At 39.2% G+C, this 21,939-nt stretch overlaps 1 protein-coding gene across 2 annotated transcripts in view; it reads right to left on the bottom strand.

The window, feature by feature from the left end:
* The window catches only part of LOC114642974 (gamma-secretase subunit APH-1A), a 40,921-nt gene extending 20,500 nt beyond the window's left edge, over window positions 1-20,421 (bottom strand). For both annotated transcript variants that reach the window (XM_051924019.1, XM_051924020.1), the window contains exons 1-4: window positions 20,186-20,421; window positions 16,929-17,099; window positions 11,357-11,430; window positions 11,165-11,287 (exon numbers count right to left, since the gene is read on the bottom strand). In XM_051924019.1, the coding sequence (XP_051779979.1) occupies window positions 11,165-11,287; window positions 11,357-11,430; window positions 16,929-17,099; window positions 20,186-20,298 (481 nt within the window). In that variant the 5' untranslated portion in view covers window positions 20,299-20,421. The remainder of the gene's footprint in view (window positions 1-11,164; window positions 11,288-11,356; window positions 11,431-16,928; window positions 17,100-20,185) is intronic.
* Between the last annotated feature and the right edge of the window lie 1,518 nt (window positions 20,422-21,939).

Here is a 21,939-nt window from a genome sequence, read left to right as displayed (position 1 = left end):
TTCTTTCCCTTATGAACATGCTTGTATGCTTAACTCGCTCCGTTCTCAATTGTTTAATTAATTTTTTGCTCTTAGCTGTTCGCGGCTGTTCCTCCATTTCCCCCTACTTCGTTCTTTTATCTCGCGAATATGTTATTGCAATCCTTAACGGGAGCGTTTCAATAAACTGATTTAAAATAGTTTTGCATTTACCTTTTCAGTAAAAGGCGAGCTTTTAAGCCTGAGAAATCACCCCGTAAATGCACACGTTTAATTGCACATGTGTTAATATGTATGGTTACACAGTATTAAAGGACAGTGAACAACGTCAGTTACCTTTCTTCCCGCGTTTGATAAAAGGTGAGCTTTTAAGCCTGAGAAATCACCCCGTAAATGCACACGTTTAATTGCACATGTGTTAATATGTATGCTTACACAGTATTAAAAGACAGTCAAAAATTAATGTCATTTACCTTCGTTCCCGCGTGTGACTCGTGCTGTAAATCTCTTCCTTGTTTTTAGTTCACGTGATTACGTAGGAGGCGTGATGACGCGATACGTGACTCCGCCTCCTCCATTACAGTGTATGGACAAAAAATATGTTCCAGTTATGACCATTACGCTTTGAATTTCGAAATGAAACCTGCCTAACTTTTGTAAGTAAGCTGTAAGGAATGAGCCTGCCAAATTTCAGCCTTCCACCTACACGGGAAGTTGGAGAATTAGTGATGAGTGAGTCAGTCAGTGAGTGAGTGAGTGAGTGAGTGAGTGAGTCGGTCAGTCAGTCAGTGAGGGCTTTGCCTTTTATTATTATAGATTATTGCACAAATGAACTGCCAGTGACATTAATCTAGCCTCTTGCAGCACCAAGACTGAAAGCAACTGTATGTAACATGTGATTCACAAGTGATTTTACTAAAGCCAAAATTCCCTTAGCCTCCTTGCATACAACACACAGAACAAGACAGTTAGCCAGAAACAGCAAGTATGTAGCAATCCAGCACTTGGAAGTGTTAACTGAAAGCAAACAATCAATTATGGGTGACAAGTCAGGAGATGGATACAAAAAAAATAAAAGGCTTTATCAATGTGTACATGTGACAACAATATCACAAATGCTAAATAAATTTGACTTGTTTGGGAGGGTTGCAAGAATAAAAGCCACTTCTCAAGAAATGCCACATCAGGTCACGATTTATCACCTTGAAGACTCCGAGGCCAAATTGAAAAGGGTATTATGGTCTGATGAGACCAAAAATGAACTATTTGACCTCAAAACCAAACAGTAAATCTGGTGGAAAGCCAATGCAGCTTACCATCCAAAGATCACCATACCTACAGTAAAGCATTGAGGTGGTAGCATCCTGTTGTTGGGGTGTTTCTTTGTAGCAGGGACTATGGCACATCTCATGATAAAAGGAAAAAATGGATGGGTGAAAATACCATCAAATTCTTAAGAAAAGCCTGCTGCCCTCTGCCAGAAAGTTTTAATGGCAAGAAGGTTCACCTTCCAACATAATGACCCGAAGCACACATTAAAGTTGACCACACAGTGGCTGAAAAAGGAAAAGGTGAATGTCCTTGGGTGGCCTAGTCAGAGCCCAGACTTAAACCCTACTGAAAATCTGTGGAATGACTTGAAGATTGCGGTCTACCAACGGTCGCCATCCAATTTGACTGAGCTTGAACAGTTCTGTAAAGAAAATTGTGCAAATATTGCACAGTCTAGATGTGCAACATTGGTAGAGAAGTATGCCAACAGACTCATGGCCGTAATTGAAGCAAAAGGTGGTTCCACAAAGTAATGATGGGGGGGAGGAAGGGGGGGTGATCCATTAACCATGTCAGTGATTCTGTCTTTTTATTTTTTCTGAACTGGTGCTATTATATCTTACACTTGGCTATTGTAAGTTGTATTGAGTAAATGCAGCTGGAGAAGTTCTGAGTGTCTTCATTTCATACGGCAAAGCAACACAATGTGAATTTTTTTGAAGGGGGAGTGATTCTTTTCTATATTCACTCTAAGTGCTGTTTGCCTTTTCTCTTTTTATTGCATCAGTTTGTGTGTAATCAGACTGACTTTACACAGGCCTATCACCAGAACTTTATAGATATTGGAGTCCCATACACCAGGCTGCTTTCTCAATTGAAACAGAGGATTTATGGACGATATATATATTCTATTTCATTGTAAACACAGTTGTCAGTTTCATTAATAGCAGCTATGTAGCTAAAGTATTAAATAGGATGTTCTTAAAATACAAACAAGATGGCAATCTGAAAAATCCTGCATAGAAATTTGTATGGCATATCCTCTTAATGGCTGCAAAATAAATTTCAACTACTCTGCAAAATCCCTTTTGCTAACTTGTGTGTCTGATCAACGCAATGCATGCACTGCATAAAAATAGCCAGAATAGCAGTGGGAGGGTTGATTCAGAACTCCAAGGCTTTGTGGGATGTTACAAACCACAGGTGAGAGGCCGTTTTCCTTTCAACTGAGCATTCAAATGAAAAACTTCGTTTTTTCAAGTGTGGAAAAATAAATGCTAGTTTCTCTTTCATCGGGCATGCATTGGATTCTTAAGGAGATGAATGTTAAAAAGATGCCGCCAAGCCAAATAAATAAATAGCTATCCTTTCATTCTTTCTTCCATCATCTCTAAAATGAGCAGAGAAAACAAAAATCTTAATGTATTATCCTCTTGATCTTTCATTCACAGAATTAACAAAAATCTATTCTTTAATTAAAATTAAATTAGAATTTTTTTTTTTTTACTCTTAATTAACAAAAAAAATCCATATTTTTATCAAATACTAGCAAAATACCCGTGCTTCGCAGCGGCGAAGTACTGCTTTAAAATCTATCTTACTAAACCACAGTTAATTTATGCACGGCGGACACACCGAGGCGCATGCGTACTGCGCCTTGGCGCCCGCCCCAGAGTCAAACGCAGCGGCTTCCCAAAACGTGGCGGCTTCCCAGAGTCAGTAGATGGCGCCCAAACAACACAACCTGTGAGTGCCCAAACAACACAACCTGTAGGGTCAAACGCAGCGGATTCCCAGAGTCAGTAGATGGCGCCCAAACAACACAACCTGTGGAGTCAAACGCAGCGGCTTCCCAAAACGCGGCGGATTCCCAGAGTCAGTGGGTGGCGCCCAAACAACACATCCTGTAAGTGCCCACACAACACCACCTGTAAACTAGACTTATTGAACGAAGGCGCCCACACAAAGAAACCGCTTTAGTTCAAATAGGGTTATTCAATTAAATGGAAGCTTTACCATGCCTACGACCTGTGAACTAAACCCGAGGTAAAGCGTGCACGCCAGGTTGTACAGCCGCCCGGACAATGAACGAGCACGTCCACAACGCGCTTTTGACACAGCGTAGGCAAAGGAGGCACGTGTCCAAATGGAGGGAGCTCAACGATTAATAATACAAATACGAGCCCGTATGGCTACGACCTGTAAACGAGCCTGTATGGATACAAACAATGAATGAAGGCGCCCACACAAAGAAACCGCTTTAGTTCAAATAGGGTTATTGAATTAAATGGAAACTTTACCAAGGGGCGTGGATTCACTAAGCTGCCGACAAGTAAGCCGCCAATAGCGCTCGCAGGAAGGAACCACGCCCACCAACTCTAAAACCATTGGATTACGATGACAACTCGCAGAGCCACGCCCACCAACTCGGACGCGTTGACTGGGAAAAAACGCCGTCATTTATCTTCATCTGGGATACAGTACACATGCACCTCTGCGCCACGTTGACTTTTCGCTTACGACGCACGACCGCGTGCACCATAGCAAACTGTTTTACACGCTACATGCAGCAATTCGTTTCCGCGACAAACATGCATCTTCTTAGATGGTCCTGCAGGAACAGGGAAAACGTTTCCTGCCCACCAATGCAGGACCATGTAAAAAGAGGCATGTTTGTCGCGGATGTCAATTGCTGAATGCAGCGTCTAAAACAGTTAATAGGCTGCAACAAAATTATGAAAGTACGGGCGCATTTTTTCACACAAGCTGTGTGTGTGGGGGTGGGTTGGTATTAGTTAGTTAATTAGTTCCTCGAAGGATTTCAACATTTAATATGCACAAGCGGTAATACTAAAAAATCAGCCCAAACCAGAAAAGACGACTGGCAAAAAATGGCCGACAAATTAAACGAGTGTACATTGTACTTACTGAAAGCAGCGTTACGGATTTTGCAAATGTTCATTTTTTTCCCTCTGCTCAAAAACATTTAAAAAGCGGCGTGATTATGCAACCTATACTACGCAGCGGCTTGATATACAGCATTTATAACAGTTTGTTTGTCGCGGATAATTTGCCTTTTACTATATAAACGCATGTGCATTGTACTTACTGAAAGCAGAGTTACGGATTTTGCAAATGTTCATCATGTATAATCCACCAAGTCGTCCGACCGTGCGGGCTTATTTTTTCACACAAGCTGTGTGGGTGGGTTGGTGTTAGTTAATTAGTTCCTCGAAGGATTTTAACATTTAATCATCATCATATATAATCCACCAAGTCGTCCGATCGTGTGATACAAACAACAGAGCACCACCCAAGAACTCGAACCGCTAGAGAGACACGCCCACTAACTCTAAGAGCACCAGTTCTATACGCCTGCCCACCTGACTGTTACCAGCGTTCACCGCAATGTGCTGGAGTGTAAAACCATCACAACTATGATAGTTACATCATCAGTTGAACTATCAGACGCTATCTATATCTAAGAAGATATATAGATACTCATTATATAGATATATATATATATATATATATTATATAGATACTCATTCATCTGGCACGCGTCCACCCACGCTCTCAAGGCATTCACAGTGCCTGCTCATATGCTCGAACACAACAACTCGCCACACACAAATCTTGCTTTATTTGACTCAACACGGGAAACCTCACCCTGCCCGGACACGGAGACGATTGACAGATTGATAGCTCTTTCTCGAATTGTTCCCCACGAACGAGCAATACCCACTGAGTGCGGGTTATACGCTCCCTCTGAATATGTCCCTGCCCTGTGTACACTCCCCACCCCCCTCCTACTACTGTGGTCGGGTGACTTGGTGGATTATATATACAAAAGCAGCCGAAACCGCAAAGAACAATGAAAGGACAACGTGGCTCAGAGGTGCACAGACGACAGCGACTCAGGTGAGGAGTTGGGGGCAGCAAGTCTTTGATAGGCTGCAACAAAATGATGAAAGAACCGGCGCATTGTTACTCGAAGGATTTCAAGATTTAATATGCACAAGCGGTAACACTGCAAAATAAGCCCAAACCTGAAAAGACGGCTGGCAAATTAAACGCGTGTGCATTGTACTTACTGAATGCACCGTTACGGATTTTGCAAATGTTCACTTGTTTCATTCACAGCGCTATCCACACAGGGAGGAACCAGGAAGCGAACCCAAAATCTTCCACAGTCTCCTTACTGTTAACCAGAAACACTACCACTGCGCTACAAGACAGAAAATGCAGTTAAAGAATGCACCGGGCTCAATTTTATTTTTACTTCTGTTTGGACAACTGTGTCGTTCAGGAAGTGTTCACCCATCAATACATAATTAAGCGGCGTATGCTACGCCGCGGGTTGGCTAGTGTATATATATATATATATATATATATATATATATATATGCAATTGTCGAGTAACAAAAATTATTTGTAAGTGATTTCGCATTGAAGAAATAGTAAAAACTTGATCACTTGGGTCAATACTTAAAGAAATACACACAGCAAATGCAACTGAGAATACACCAGAATCTGTATGATTTAATTGTTGCTGTGCGTCTTCATAAACTATGGGAGGTTTGTGAGGAAACAAAGCATGAAGGAAACGAAGCTGCTCTTTGGTGAGGTTGAATTTTTTATCGGCGTTTAAACTGTCATAGACATGAATTACAGCACCATCATAATAGGTACACTCCCAGTGAGTCACTCGTTCAGTAGCTGCAGAAGGTAATATTTTAATATGTTTTGCATTTTGTGGAATGGGCATTATAGGTATGTCAGGAGTCCACATTAGCAAAACCTTTTGAGGTTGGAAAATTGTATGCGCAGCTAAAATTTCGTTGAATTTGCTCATGTGATCTGTTGATAAATAATCATTATTTACCAACTAATTCATTGCAAAATCTGACAGTGGTAAGATCACTCTTTCCATAACACTAAACACAAACACTAAGTAGACACCAACACTAAAAAACGGCAACACAGCCAGGAAGAACAGTAAAAGAGATAAAGTAAAAGTCTACTAAACTTCTTTATTATAACTGCTTTATTGTAGCAGGTGAGGGGACGCTGGCGCACGCTTGTTGTTGTCGCTCCTCCCTGTTAGTGCAGAATTAGCAGCACTTTTCGCAAAATTCGCCTTTTCTTACACTTGTTTTATTTTGTTTATTGTACGTATAGTTCGTGGATACAGCTGACTCGAATTGCATGGATTTGGCTTAATATTTACAGATTTTATGGACTCCACTTTACTGGGAACAGCTGAGTCTGTGGATCACGGGACGAGACCTACGAACATTTCTTTGTACCTGGCGGTCTAGCACCTCAGGATGCTCCGTCTCCGTGATTATATTCGCTATGCTGATCTGCTCCCGTTTCATCTTACAGTACTCTATGACCGGGAACTGATCTGATGTTCATACTAACCTGGCTTATGGCTCAGGGGCGATCACGCCTGAAATTACCAAGCGTTACTGTTTATGGCTGTGTATTGGAACATCCAAATCCTGCTTCCTCCTCCTGATGTGCTTTCTGCTGCTTGCTATTGCCGCTCACCTACGCTACCACACCCGCCTGTCCTACCGGCTCCGTTGTGCTGTGCTGCTTCTACACTGCTATCAGCTAAGTATCACTCACTATTTTAGCGCTTTGAGTACTGAGAAAAGCGCTATATAAATGTAATGAATTATTTATTATTAAACACTAAAGTACAAAAACAAAGTAGAAAGTAACACTAAACCGCAACACCGCCAGGAACACCGGCACACTGTGTCTACTACACACTAAGAAACACTAAAGGAAAAAATATTATTCAGTAAGTACCGCGTCTACTAAACAGTAAATCAGTAAAGGAGAAAGGACTAAACACTATGGAAAAAGAACGGCAAGACTGCGTCAGCTGCGGAGCTCAGCTCGGAGCGAAATGAAGTGAATGAAATCAGGTGAATGGGAGGGGAGATGATCACGTGACTCCCCCACCTGCCTTAACTCTCCATCCCTCCACAAACACAGTCTCTCGGGTCCCAACTCTCCTTTATAGATAGATAGAGAGATAGATGTGTTCCACTATTATTAGCACATCATTAAATACTTTATGCATAACCTCCTTTGCCAAAATAATGACTCTAAAGTCTTCTCCTGTAATAATGCTTAATGAGGTAGAATGTGTGACATGTTCTGTATGCACGAATTGTTACAAATACCCTCTCCTGATCCTTAAAATTTCAAGGTCCACACCTGTAAACTCTCCCTCTTCAGCTCATCCCACAAGTTTTCAACTGGGTTTAAGTCAGGGGCCTATAACTACTACGGGAAAACTTTGATTTTGTGGCCACCAAACCATTTTTGAACTGATTTCACTGTGTACTTTGGACCATTGTCCTTCTGGAAGACCTCATTTAGGGATCCTAGCAGAGGCAGTCGGGTTTTGATTTAATATCTGCTGAGTTCATGATACCAATTAACCTAACAGGTTTTTCATGGCCTTTGGCAGAAAAGCAGTATGATATCATCAAACATCACTACCATACTTCACAATAGGAGAGAAGTACTTTACTGCATGCCCCTACATCAAAGCTACTCTGGTGTATGTTGCTAAATTACCATTGAACATGACCACATTAAAAGTTCCAGTAACCTTCAAGTGCATACAGTTTGCCAAACTGTAGGTATTGCAGTTTAATAGCTGACAACAGAAGCTTTCCTGAAAACCCTGCCAAAGAATTTGTGCTTATGTAGGTTTGACCTGAACTGATCATAGTTTGAGACTTTCTGACTCAAAGACGTATTTAATGTCTGTAGTTGTCAAGTTGAGCCATCCTCCTAACTGTACGTGGGTCAGTATCGACACATGTCCTGTTCTTAACATCTGCAGTTCCTTCTTCTTACTGCCTTGATGGTGAAACTTTACATTTCCGACCATTTAGGTATTTTCTTAGTCATTTCTCGATTTGTGCAAATCAAAAACCTTTTTTCACACATCATTACTCGGTTCTAATGCATTTCTCACTGTGATGGATGGCTAGGGGATTTGACCTGTGTATCACACCATATTTAAACCTCTAATGAAAAGGCAGCCACGACTGACTATTTAAATGTCCCTAATCATTCAGATGAATTTAAGGATACAAACTATGAATACGAAAATACTTTAGTTAGATTTCACTCATGACTTTCTAGTGTTGCCAATAAGTGTGGCAAACATATTTGAAAGGAAAACTAAATACTCATCATAAAACAGACTTTGCAGATAATCATTTAAATTGCAATATAAGAGTAATAATCATAATTAGTCTTATATTACTAGAAAGACAAGCATTCTGGAAGTTATTTTTCAAGTGGAACAGATAATACAGATGTGACAATACAAACAGGGAAATATCAAGACTACTAAGATAAACCTATGAACTGGGCAGTCTGCATTTCTCTATTAGTTGTTGATTACTGAAATCATCCAAGGGGTTAATGTCCGCCTGCAGAAGGGGACTTGGACCTGCAACTTAGTGATAATTTTAAACTCCCAGCTAAATAATTGTACAGGAGCAAGTAATGTGTGAATTAATAATAAAAAAAAAACCATCACAACATAAATTGAGCAATTGTTCAGATTTCTTCAGGAACACTGGTAAGATGATTGCCTAAGGAAATTTGGTTCTGTGAATCCTCACATTTGCATCCCAGTTAATCAGGAAGTCATTGATTTCAGCTGGGATGTTCCTATACACTCCAATAAACTTAATGTCCAATATAAATGGGTAACATGCTCCAGTTACATTGTTTCACATTAAAATTTTCAAGGGTGTCAACAATTGTAGCATGTGTTTTTGTTAAACAAAGCCCTCATTGAATGAACTTGTTTCAATTAAAAGTCAGATGTTTCTCATTTTTGCAGTGCAAGATGAAGGCTCTTCAGCAAACAGTGATTTTTTTTTTTATAACCCCTCTTACTAATTTTTACAAGGGGGGTGCCAATAATAGTGGAGGGCACGGTATTGTAAAGCTTTTTTATTTTAATATCACTTACACAGAGATGATACACATTTTTGTTCATATACTTTTTTTTATATTAAACATAAATAAGAATGAGAATTTTGATTAAAAAAAATATACAGGTGAAACAAACCACAATGCTGCTGACTTGCTGCCATCTGCACCTTTCTGCAACTGCTATAAACCAGCAGTAAGATTGCTCTGTCTATTAAATGAAAAACATAATTTCAGTTTTCTCCAAAATGTCTGCGATTTTGGCAAGGCTGGTTTTTAATATGCCTCATGGCTATTAGAGCGATCCAATTGGTGAAAACCATGTTTCCTTAGGTTTTTTGCAAATATCCAGGAATTTCTCAGTGATTCAACAGGGAAAATATATTTTTAATACATAGTCCCAATATTAAAAATTACAAAAGTTGATGTCAAATTTCAAATGAATTTGCTTTATAATATCTACTTTAACTGATGTTAATTGTCATATTGTATTATTAGAAATTTACCCTTAATCTTAATTAGAAAACCATGCTTCCCTAGAGGCAGCTGTATGGGTTTGCATTCTTGTTGTTAAATGTAATTTAAAAAGAACATCTGGGCAATTAAATTTCAACATATGCGAGTCTGGAGCCACTGTAAATAAATGTTGGAAAAAGAAAGAAGGATCAAGGAGCTCAAGGTGATGATTGAAAAGACTTCAGTCTGCGAACATTTAACAGAACTGTACAAAATAGCTATGTTGGTGAGGTGTCTGTACCATCGCACTAATCTTAAGCCTTAAAATTTTCCCCTTTTCTTATTCCTTTTTTATTTTGAGGTTCGCTGTCTCTGTCTTAAACTTCTCGCTGGTCTATGTGGACATTAGTAGATGTAATTCTATATGGAACCCTTTTACGGGGACATTTTGGGTTGGGTGGGGCTGTTGGTTCTGTTATAATCTGTTTTTATCTATGCTTTCTAATTTTTTTGTTTACTGAAATTAATTTTTCACCACGAAAAAACCTAACTGCACAAAATAAAACAATTCTGTTAATGTCTGTATGATCAGGCTTCCACAGATTTCTTTTTCTGAAACTAAACATGATTTAGTGGTGTTAGTGAATGTGATTCAAAATGCAATGTATACATGTAACTTGGTTATAACTAGTAAAAATTGGTTTAACATAAAATACGATGTCATGAAAGCACCTACAGGAAAGCCATCTTTAACTGCTGGATACTATAAAAAGAAAAAATAGTAAAAATCACCTTTTTAGCATTAAAGAGTGAAGGATAAACAAAAATTAAAAATAAACAAAACTCTGTAATCTACTTAACACTACACACACACAAAGCACTCCACTTCTCGTGTGGAGGTCTCTCTCTCTCTGTCTGTCTGTCTGTCTGGACAAGACTGAGCGCCTTTAGCTGTGAGGTAGCTTTAAACCTTCTCTCAGATTCAGGAGAAGCTCTGGTTTTGCCCCAAGGGAACCAAGCTAGAACTCAGTTAAGTACACCCTGGTGCCCCTAATTCCTTGAACCTTTCGTTACATTTAAACAGCCAGGTGTTTCAGGAACTCTCAATATCACCTTATATTTAAGGGGAAGCATGGTCAAAATTATTGATGCTTGGGACAACATACTGCCTCCTATTAGAGAGAAGTTATTACAACTGACAGCAAATTCCCTCATGCTCTTACAGCTTCCTAGCAGGAATTACTTTACAATACTTCTCCTGCAGCTATTGTGTATGTACCTCCAATTTAGAATTTCTCTGCGAAATGGGTAACTATGTTACAGCAACTTGATGGTGCCCTTACTTCGGCAAACTCTTGACGAACAGTATATTCCTGTTGGTTTATTCATGGACATTTTTACATTCTTCAAACAGAGTGAATCTATAATGCATGAGGAAAAAAAACTTTCAAACAATGAAGGTCCATGCACTTACCCGAGGTAATAAAATACTGTGGAGAGTCACCATGTATACCAATGATTCCTGGTCCCAAAGAGTCTGCCAGAATGTTTATAGCCGAGAAGGCCCCACTGATGATCCCAAACGCTAACCCTGAGACTGCAGAGTGAAAGAGTTTAATCAGTTGTTCAATAATTATACACATACACACACACACACACCCTTTACCATAAGCCATTTGTGGAAGGGATACTGGAGACTTTCCATCTTCACTTATTGCAGCCAGACCTTCATCTGCTTTTCTAAACAACAAAGAAAGTCAATTTTAATGTTTTTATTAACACTACAATTACCAGAGCCGATGAAAAAACTCGTAAATCTGGCCCACCTTAAATCCGTTCGCATCTCTCCGTCAGCGTCCTTTGTCCTGTAAATGTGCCAATAAAGACAAGCAGCCTTCTATTTCATCCCCCACCGTCGCAGAACGTGCACAGTGTTCTCCCAGCTCATGCCTTGATTGATTATCTGGGAGTGTAGTGCTGGAGTTTTAGAGTGGAAATAATAGATTGTTATTTGGAACACATGCATCTCATGTGTGTTCTGTTTCTACAGTAATCTGTGTAAACACATTGTTAAAACAGAAACTTTTTCATATTTTAGTAATAAATGTTACAAAATGTAGGCATAAACTATAGAATGTGTGAAGCCTGAAGTCCAAAGATCAAAAACACTTTCACAAAAGGTTCAAGGACGATACAACAGCTTTTGTGGTGTAGAGGTAAGATTTGCTGACTTGTAATCAAGAGGTCCCGGTTTGATCCTGACTGCTTTCTATATTTGCCGTTTTCAGTAGTGAGCTGCTCTTATTGTTAGTATTACAGTAATCCCTCCTCCATCGCGGGGGTTGCGTTCCAGAGCCACCCGCGAAATAAGAAAATCCGTGAAGTAGAAACCATATGTTTATATGGTTATTTTTATATTGTCATGCTTGGGTCACAGATTTGCGCAGAAACACAGGAGGTTGTAGAGAGACAGGAACGTTATTCAAACACTGCAAACAAACATTTGTCTCTTTTTCAAAAGTTTAAACTGTGCTCCATGACAAGACAGAGATGACAGTTCCGTCTCACAATTAAAAGAATGCAAACATATCTTCGTCTTCAAAGGAGTGTGTCAGGAGCAGATCAAGTCACAGAGATAGAGAAAAAAGCAAACAAATCAATAGGGCTGTTTGGCTTAAGTATGCGAAGCACTGCGGCACAAAGCTGTTGAAGGCGGCAGCTCACACCCCCTCCGTCAGGAGCAGGGAGGGAGAGAGAGAGAGAGAGAGAGAGAGACAGAGTTTGTTTTTCAAGCACAAATCAATACGTGCTCTTCGAGCTTTTAAGTATGTGAAGCACTGTGCAGCATGTCGTTTCAGGAAGCAGCTGCACAAAAGATAGTAACGTGAAGATAATCTTTCAGCATTTTTAGACGAGCGTCCGTATCGTCTAGGTGTGCGAACAGCCCCCCTGCTCACACCCCCTACGTCAGAATCAGAGAAAGCGCAAGAGAGAGAAAGAGAAAAGTAAGCTGGGTAGCTTCTCAGCCATCTGCCAATAGCGTCCCTTGTATGAAATCAACTGGGCAAACCAACTGAGGAAGCATGTACCAGAAATTAAAAGACCCATTGTCCGCAGAAACCCACGAATCAGCGAAAAATCCGCGATATATATTTAAATATGCTTACATATAAAATCCGCGATGGAGTGAAGCCGCGAAAGGCTAAGCGCGATATAGCGAGGGATTACTGTATACAGTACACACATACATTTGGTTTGTGTCTGTAACAACCGCTGTACATTTATAAGACTTGTAAAAGTTACTGCTTTTTTTTTTTCTTTCAACTTTAATTCTCTCAGTCACGACCATGATGCACACTACTGCCAACCCAAATCCCCCCTCCATGGGATCTGAAGCTGTTAATTTTTAACTGAAACTGGGAATAACTGTAGATCCCTGAGTGGGGTGGGGGGAGGGGCGGTAGTGTGCATTGTGATCATGACAGAGAATAAAAGTGAAAAAAACCGGTAACTTTTACAAGTCCTATAAATGTACAGCGGCTGTTACAGACACAAACCAAATGTATGTGTGTACTGTATAATATTAACAATAAGAGCAGCTCACTACTGAAAACGGCAAATATAGGAGGCAGTTGGAATCGAACCGGGGACTCTTGATTACAAGTCAGCAAATCTTACCGTTATGCCACGGAAGCTGTTGTATCATCCTTGAAGCTTTTGTGAAAGTGTTTATTTGATCTTTGGACTTCAGGCTTCACACATTATATAGCTTATGCCTACATTTTGTAACATTTATTACTAAAATATGAAAAAGTTTGTTTTAACGATGTGTTTACACAGATTACTGTAGATATGGAACACATGAAATGCATGTGTTCCAAATAACAATGTATTATTTCCACTCTAAAACTCCAGCACTTCACTCCCAGATAATCAATCAAGGCATGAGCTGGGAGAACTTTGTGCACGTTCAGCAGCTGGGGGGGGATGAAATAGCAGGCTGCTTGCTGCTTGTCTTTATCGGCACATTTACAGGACAAAGGACGCTGATGGAGAGATGCGAACGGATTTAAGGTGGGCCGGATCTACGAGTTTTTTCATTGGCTCTGGTAATTCCAGTGTTAAGCAGGCAACAACCCCCTCTACCAAAATGGCAGCCTAAATTCTTGCCATCAACCCAAAAACCAGCCACCCCAATACACTGCACTTACTAACGGTTTAGGCTCAAAGGTTTACCTGAAACAGCTTAAGCCATAAAAGCATAACCACCATACATTCAAAACACAGTATTCTCCCTAATGTCTTTTAGCTGGGCACTCCGCCAGGCTGTCATCTCGCATGACATTGTGAGATGACAGCCGCAGATCTAATGATCTGCAGAGATGGCAAGGGACGATTGGACGGGTGGTCAAATAATTTAGAAGAAGGATCGCCAATCATTCGGTGCTAAAGCTAATAGTGGGGACAAGGCGGAGCGGAGTTCACAAGCAAAGAGTATGGGGAGGATGGGTGTACATGATAATAGCGGGGGCGGAGCAGTTTAATTAGCAAGTAAATTTAATTAGTAGCAAGGAGTATGGAGAGGTGGGTAGGCGAGAGGAGGCTGTACATGCTAATAGCGGGAGCAGAGCGGCAACAGACTGATAAAATAAAAAGGCTCGTGGAACCAGCCTGTCAGATATCCGAAAAAGGGCATCAGGAAGTGACGTCTCCGTTCTCAGTGTCAGTGCAGTTTGTGTAGTGCTGCTAAGCTTATGTCCAGAATAAAGTTGACATTTCTACTTTACTCTCGTCGTTTATCTTGAGATTAAAGTCGACATGTTGTCTTTATTCTCGTAGTTTGTCATTAAAATAGAACATCGTAAAATAAACTTCATCTTAAAAGTAGTATTTCATTTACTAGATTTTCATAAACCCCGTCGTAAATTATGTGGCGCATGAAATGCTTTGTGTTATTGTGTGGTGATTGGTTATGTGGAGAAAGAAAAAGGAAGGATAGGAATTGGGGTTTTTGTACGTCAGATAGAGACAGCACGCATGCAATAAAGAAAGCCCACTCAGAAGAACATCCATTGAATTCTGTGTTTGTGTCTCCGACCACCAGATCACGAACCCAACATTTACACAATTTTTAAATTAAACCTGTGCGATACCCATTTATACATCCAGTTTTTTGAAGCCTCGTTACACCTGCCATAAAGTTCTCTATACTGAACGTACACCTGGGGACCCCTTATTGCGAGGAAGCAGCACTACTGCCACACTACCGTGCATGTTTAATACCTGCTTTAATGCATTTCATCATGAAAATGATATCAAGTATGTATCTTAGCATTGTAAATGTTCAGAGAGCAGGAATATCATAAAGTGAATGTATTCTGTGCGGTGATCCCTCCTGGCGCCGCCTCAGTGCAATAGTCCGTTTAAGAAGCTCGTAGTGATTAACAACTTGGTCGGGGAACACTTAACACAAAGCATTTAATGCACTACACTACCTTATGACGGGGTTTGAAAAAATCTAGTAAATTAAACATTGATTTTAAGATGAAGTTTAGTTTACGATATTCTACTTTAATGACAAAATAAACTATGAGAATAATGTGGAAATGTCGACTTTATTCTCGACATAAATGGCGAGAATAAAGTGGAAATGCCGAGAATAAAGTAAACATGTCGACTTTATTCTCGACATATTTTTTTTTTTTTCTTCAATGTGCCCGTAATTTTTTTTTCCCTCACCGTGGCCCTAATACGCTTCCGTAGTTTTGTTAAAGTGACCCATCCGCCATTCCTTTTTTGTTCATATCTTGCCCTGCCATAGTGCTAGTGTGCATTGAATATCCAACAGGCTCTCACTTTCCCACTCAAAAGTCTTATTCATAGCTACTTTTAATTTTTTCCAAACGTTTTACCAACATGAGCAAAAAAGTGTTCAGAAAACAACACTGCTCAGTTATTTCAGAAAAGAGACGCTACAAACCAATGAAGGTGCAGCGTCAACTCCTCATGTGGCAATTTCAGACAAAGACATTGCAGAAGCTGGTCCATCAGGGGAAATCTCTTCCGCACACACTATGCAAATTGATAAATCTAAGCACCGCTTATCCAGCATATACAAACAATGGTTTAAAGATTTTGATTGGCTAATGATCAAAGAAAATGGTATGTGGTGCTCACTGTGCATGAAATATTCAAACAAACATCCCCCAAGGAGGGAGTTACCTTGGGTAAACATGCCATGCACAAGAATTTGAAAAGAAAGCTTGCTGGACCATGAAAAAAGTAAAACGCACATTGAGTCTTCTGCTGACCCTTTAGGAAAGTGTGTACTAGAGCAAACTGGAATCAGTCAAATTGAAAGATCTCTATCTGTGTTAAATAACTTACAGAGAGATGCCTTTGTAGGAGCTTTAAGATCCATGTATTGGTTGGCAAAAAATGAGTTGCCACATACAACGTTGTTTGAAAAGCTGTTGGAACACAGTAAAGAAATGGGTTGTTCTTAACTGAAGACACCTTCTGCATATGCAAGTTGGCTTTGAAGAATATTTTTAAACTTTCATTGTTTTCACTTTTCTTCCCGACAGCGACAATACTTGTGTCTCTTTGTTTATGTCATAACAATTGTTATTTAAAATTTTTGCTAGGGTTGCAGGATCCTGAATTGGATACTTCTTAAATTTAATAAAAAATATTCTGGCACAAGTGTCAAACCTTAAAAATGGAAGTCATATTAAGCATTGGAAAATAATTAACTAATAAAAATAGTGCACATTCAATTTTCCCCACCCGGCTACTTTTTCATGCCATCTGGCTGGAAAATATTTCTGGGGAGAACACTGAAAACAGATTACTTTCAACAACCTCATACCAAATGTCATAACGATTAAGGTTGAAGTAAAAAAAAAAACAACAAAACAAACTTCAATATTTAATATGTTACAAAATATACACGCATTATTAGGCATGATTCATGTAGAAGGATTCTATGAACCTTGAGCACTAATAAAGAAAATAAATAAAAGGTCAATATTCCAGTTTATAAGAATGCGGCTTTTGAGAATGTTCTAAATAAATCATTTAGCTCTGGTACTGAAAAGGTTAAAGTATTTAAAATAAAAAATGTGGCAAGGGAGGCATTACTAAAATTAATTTCCACTAGGTGGTGCTCAACACTCATGTTCAGCATTTTCTCTCTCTCTCTCTGTAAAGCAAGGTAACTTTCTCACAGTACTTACTTCAGTAACTTGTAACAGGCAAAGCGGGAAACCTCCTGGAACAAAACAGAAGCTGTTGCCCCAAATACCAACAGTCCATACTGAATATTCGGATTGCTCTTGTCACTCAGATGGACGCCAACAAACCAAAGTAATGAAGAAAACAGAACGGATACCAGCCAAAAAAAGGCCCTAGATGAGAGGAGATAAAAAAAGAAGAATATGCACAAAGATCTAAAGAACACTAAGCACCATATAATCCACTATACATTATAGTGCTAAAAATAAAAACAAAATAAAACAGCAATGTGCAAATAACATTCTATACACTCCTGACAGTATCTATGTAAATAAATGGTCTGTGTTGGCAATTGAGGTGGAAAGTGAAAAAAGATACAATTTCTTAGAGAACTACAGTATTTAAAAGTTATATTCTGAGCCACCAACAACAAAATCTTGTGCACAAAATAAAATAAATGATTTAGCACTTTCTTCTTTCCCTGTGTTAACCTAGCGGGATATACTACTCTATAAAGCATGCATGATTGAAACGTAATGGCATGCTTAAAATTCCAAATACTAATTCAGGATAGTATAGCAGGAGGTCCACAACAAAAGCCGAAATAATTTACCTGCCAATATATTATAAGATACACTTCAATGATTTTCCATTAAGATCAATGCTGAACACATTATTTTAGCTTAGCAAACAAATGTTGGAGGTGTTGGCAAGAATGCTGTAATATAATAATCTTAATTATTGTGATCAGCAGTTACTGTACCTAGAAAGTAAGGAATTACCAATGAACTAAAAAGTGAAATCCATGTCTTATGATATAGCAATGTTTTCCTTTCTCAGTCTTGGCAGGACAATGTGGTTGCAAAAGCCCACTCCAAACATTCTTTAATTGGAAGCCAAACCTTAAATAAACTATTAAATGGCTCAAACGGGCTCCCATATGTCCGCTGTAGATATATATAATAAGACCACTGCTGGAGACAGAGCCTTTAGCTACTGAGCTGCCAAACTCTAAATATTCAAACTACTAATATTACAGGGACCCCTTCAATCTCAGAGCTTAACAAATAGCCCACTAACCCATATTTAGTCTTTCGTGATCTTCTGCTAGAATTGTTATCGTATTGATGCACTACAAAATGCCCATAGTCAGAGTAGGGGACATGTTGATTTGCATCAGAGCCATTTGAAATTTGGAATTGAAAGTGACAGTTGTAGAAAGGATAATGCGATGTCTGAAAATATTTAAAATAATATGTGCAAAATAAACCACCCAATGAATATATCCTGAGAGTTCAACAAAATTCTTAAGCCAGTTTAGTACAGTATCAAAAGAACTTAAAATAATAACATTTCCTGCATTGAAGGGTTTAAAACAATAGGGTGCATCAACAATAAGGATTATGGCTGTTTTTGCACATATATCTGAGCAACAGACCTATTGAATTTATATATATCATGTATAAAAGACCTACTTTATTATGAGAAATTAGAAATAAATGGAAAACTATGAAATCTTTCTACAATTAAAAAGAATGTTTTGTTCTAAATTTATTTAATAAGCATCTAACTGGTATAACTGTTAATGCATCAGGAACAATGCTGGCCAATGAATACATTAATTCGGTATGTACTGTTGCATGTCCGACCAACATACAAGTGATAATTTTACTATGCTTTGTACATGCCAATGTTACCATTAGCACTACTGGGAAACTATTTTAAATGTGTGAAAGACAGGCTCCATTTGAATTATCCATGGTGCAGCTGCAAACATACATGTCTGAAAAGCTGATCATGTTTAAACATAAAACAAAAAAATTAGAACTATGCATTAAAATACTCTGCAGCTCACCCCTATACAAAGTATTGGCATTTCAGTTCTCACAACACACTAAGGCATTTGGACCTGCAACTTCAAACCTCAGAACCCAAGTTATGCTCTACTGTTGCTCCATATATCACTGAATCTGTATTTTATGTGGTAACCTTCACAATGATGACCATGGGAAAATATTGTACAAAGCAAATCAAGTAAATTATACGTAGTTTGAAACCTAGAATAAAGCATAATAGACTCTTGAAAGATCCTTCACACATTCTGTCATAAAATCATAACGCAACCTACTCAATCCATCTCAGGGGCACAGCTTGCGGAAGCCTATCCTGACACACCAGGTACAAGGTATGAAACAGCTGTTTATTACAGGGCAGCATAAGGCACAGGTCATACAATAAGTGTAATGTAAAACTAAGAGGACACTGTATTAAGTCAGCCAACACAGAACACGTGAACTGTACTGTACATGTACTGTATTTTAGGGCCTTGCTAAGGTTTTCCTGTACTACAATGGCACATAGTCATTGAGAACAAGACACCAGCACAAAAAGAAAAAAAACTATCATTGCTGTGGAGGTGAAACCAGCTGGTAAAGGGGATACGGTATATCCAAAACTCATACTGCTATACACTTCCAGTTACGCACAGGTTGTAATCTGTGCTCTGTATAAAATGCACTCTCATTGTTTGGTCTGTAAATCGATACGTGATACAATCTTGACGAAAGCTCAATACTATACAACAGAGTGAATCACTAACTGGTACGGAAAGGCCCAGCCCGATTACTGCCTGTGTGGGGTTTTCTCTGTGTTGCTTTTTGTTTTTCTTTTACGGGATATTCCAGTTTCCTAAAAACCGTACGTGGCCCCAAACGGCATGCATAAAATAATTGTCCTGTTATGGACCACGGTCACCCGAGATCTTGCAATGGAAAAAACAAACATAGAAAATAACAAACATAGAAAAGAAACCGTGCACCGTTTTTAAATACGGAGCTGTTTTAATGTTTCCAAAAGTTGGAATGTACTTCTCGAAAAGCATCGACTATTTTAAGTATTTTAAAATCAAAATGCACAGTACAAGTACATAAACTTTTTTTGCAAACACCAAATCTAGAATGCCTCAGTGTCCATACACTGTATAAAGTAATTAAGAGGCACAACTGCCAAGTTAAATAAAATTTCAAAGAAAAACTTTTTGGTTGATAAAAACTTTTTGGGACCATAAAGGTGGAAATACATGATACGGAGATGAAACAGCTTGGAATTTTTTGAAATTGACCCCGAAACTAAAGTTCTACGGGCGCTTAACACTAAGTTAACGCCAATTTAAAACTAAAGAAATTACAATTCGGAGATAACGTCAGAAAAAACCTACCCAATACCAGATAAAATACACAAACACAAAGTATGAACATACCCAGCCACCAGGATAATAACCCGCAAAGGGTCAACTGCAACAGTAAAAATAAATAAAGAAAAGGCAGGTCCAAACGCAATAAATGTGCAGCCGAAAAAAACAGCTGCCCCCATGACAGGAGACCCTCCGAAACAAACGTCTAAATCAACACAATTCCAACGTTATCCAATGTGTTTCTCCATGCTTGTAGTAAAGCCAACTTCCGAGGACGCTCTAGCAAGGAAACGTCGCATGGGAGGGAAACGTCACTGTAAAAACCAATCAGACAACAGGAAAAGATATGACTGACAACTATGACATCCTCTTACTGCCAAAAGCGGTTGCGTGAGGGCGGTCTTTAATAGACAAACAACAGGCACCACCCTCATCCTACGCATGCGTATGCATGTAACTAGCGCTGTGGAAATACAAATACTTACTTCCTAAGTACCCTGATTTCCTGCTGATTTCAGATAATGCTTGCCATGCTTGGTTTCTGCCTTAACGTCTGATACTACCGAAATTATTACAGTGAGGGATGCCTAGTATCAGGAAACCAGGGGCCTCAAGTATAAACGGTGCGTACGCACAGAAATGTTGCGTACGAACCTTTCCACGCTCAAATCGCGATGTATAAAACCTAAACTTGACGTAAAGCCACGCACATTTCCACGGTAACTCATTCCTTGGCGTACGCAATTTATCCGCCCGGTTTTGCAGACTGGCGGCACCCAGTGTCAAAGCAGTGCTACTGTTCCTGTGTGCTCATCCTTTCTTTCTTAGCTCCACATTCCTGACGCGGCTTTATAAATACACTGAAATTAACTGCATATTGTTTATTAGTGTAATGCATCTGATTGTAATTAACCTGTAGCAATATAATGGGCCAGGGAATAGCCATAGTATTCCAAATACCATAACTGCTTTAGCGTTGTTAAGCTCACTGCATCTTGTTCTTCTTTTTGCTGCTCCCGTTAAGGGTTGCCACTGCGGATCATCTTTTTCCATATTACTCTCACTGCACCACTCGGAGTATTTATATCACTGTATCTGAGTGTGAATCACAGCAGCAGATGATCGGAAAGAGAATTATCGGTATACAGTTTCAAGTACACACGACCTCAACCACGGCAAAAAGCGTCAAAGCCTTTCCTGTACGGACCTCGCGTTTCAGAAACAGTTTCATCCCAATAACTATAAACGCACTCAATCAGTCCATCAAGTGCTCCTTGTAGAACTGTTTGTACTTATAAGTACAATCACCTCACTGTAAACTTACGATACAGTTATAATATTGCACAACCTGCGGTACTTTATAAAGCGCGTATGATGACAATATCATTTTTAAGATGAAATGCAGCAAAATATGTTGCTTATAGTATACAGATAAAACTTTAACTTCATTTAAATAATCTGTATTGTTAATAATTAAACATGTGAGGACACGGTGCCGCAGCGTATAGCTAGTTCAAGGATAGCTCCTGCCTTGCGCTGTATTCTTGCTGGTGCTGACGTGACACTGGAAGGATAGACGAATAGAATAATTAAACATGTACTACGAAGATATTTCAAAAGTTTTGAAGAATCGGCGTTCTAAGCTTACAAATGGCTTAACGTCTATTACAGAGCTGATTGTGTGGCGATTGGAGGAAGAAAAGTATGGACAGGAATTGGAGGTTAGTAAGTTTGAAAGAGACAGTACTTCTGTAATAAATTATTTCATCGAAGGTCGCACATGGTGCAGCAAGCCTCTTGCGTGAGATATGAACAAGCAC

This window comes from Erpetoichthys calabaricus, chromosome 2 (genome assembly GCF_900747795.2).
Source record: "Erpetoichthys calabaricus chromosome 2, fErpCal1.3, whole genome shotgun sequence".
Lineage (NCBI taxonomy): Eukaryota > Metazoa > Chordata > Cladistia > Polypteriformes > Polypteridae > Erpetoichthys > Erpetoichthys calabaricus.
Note: the sequence above shows the minus strand (reverse complement) of the source record. Positions and strands in the feature narration are given on the sequence as shown.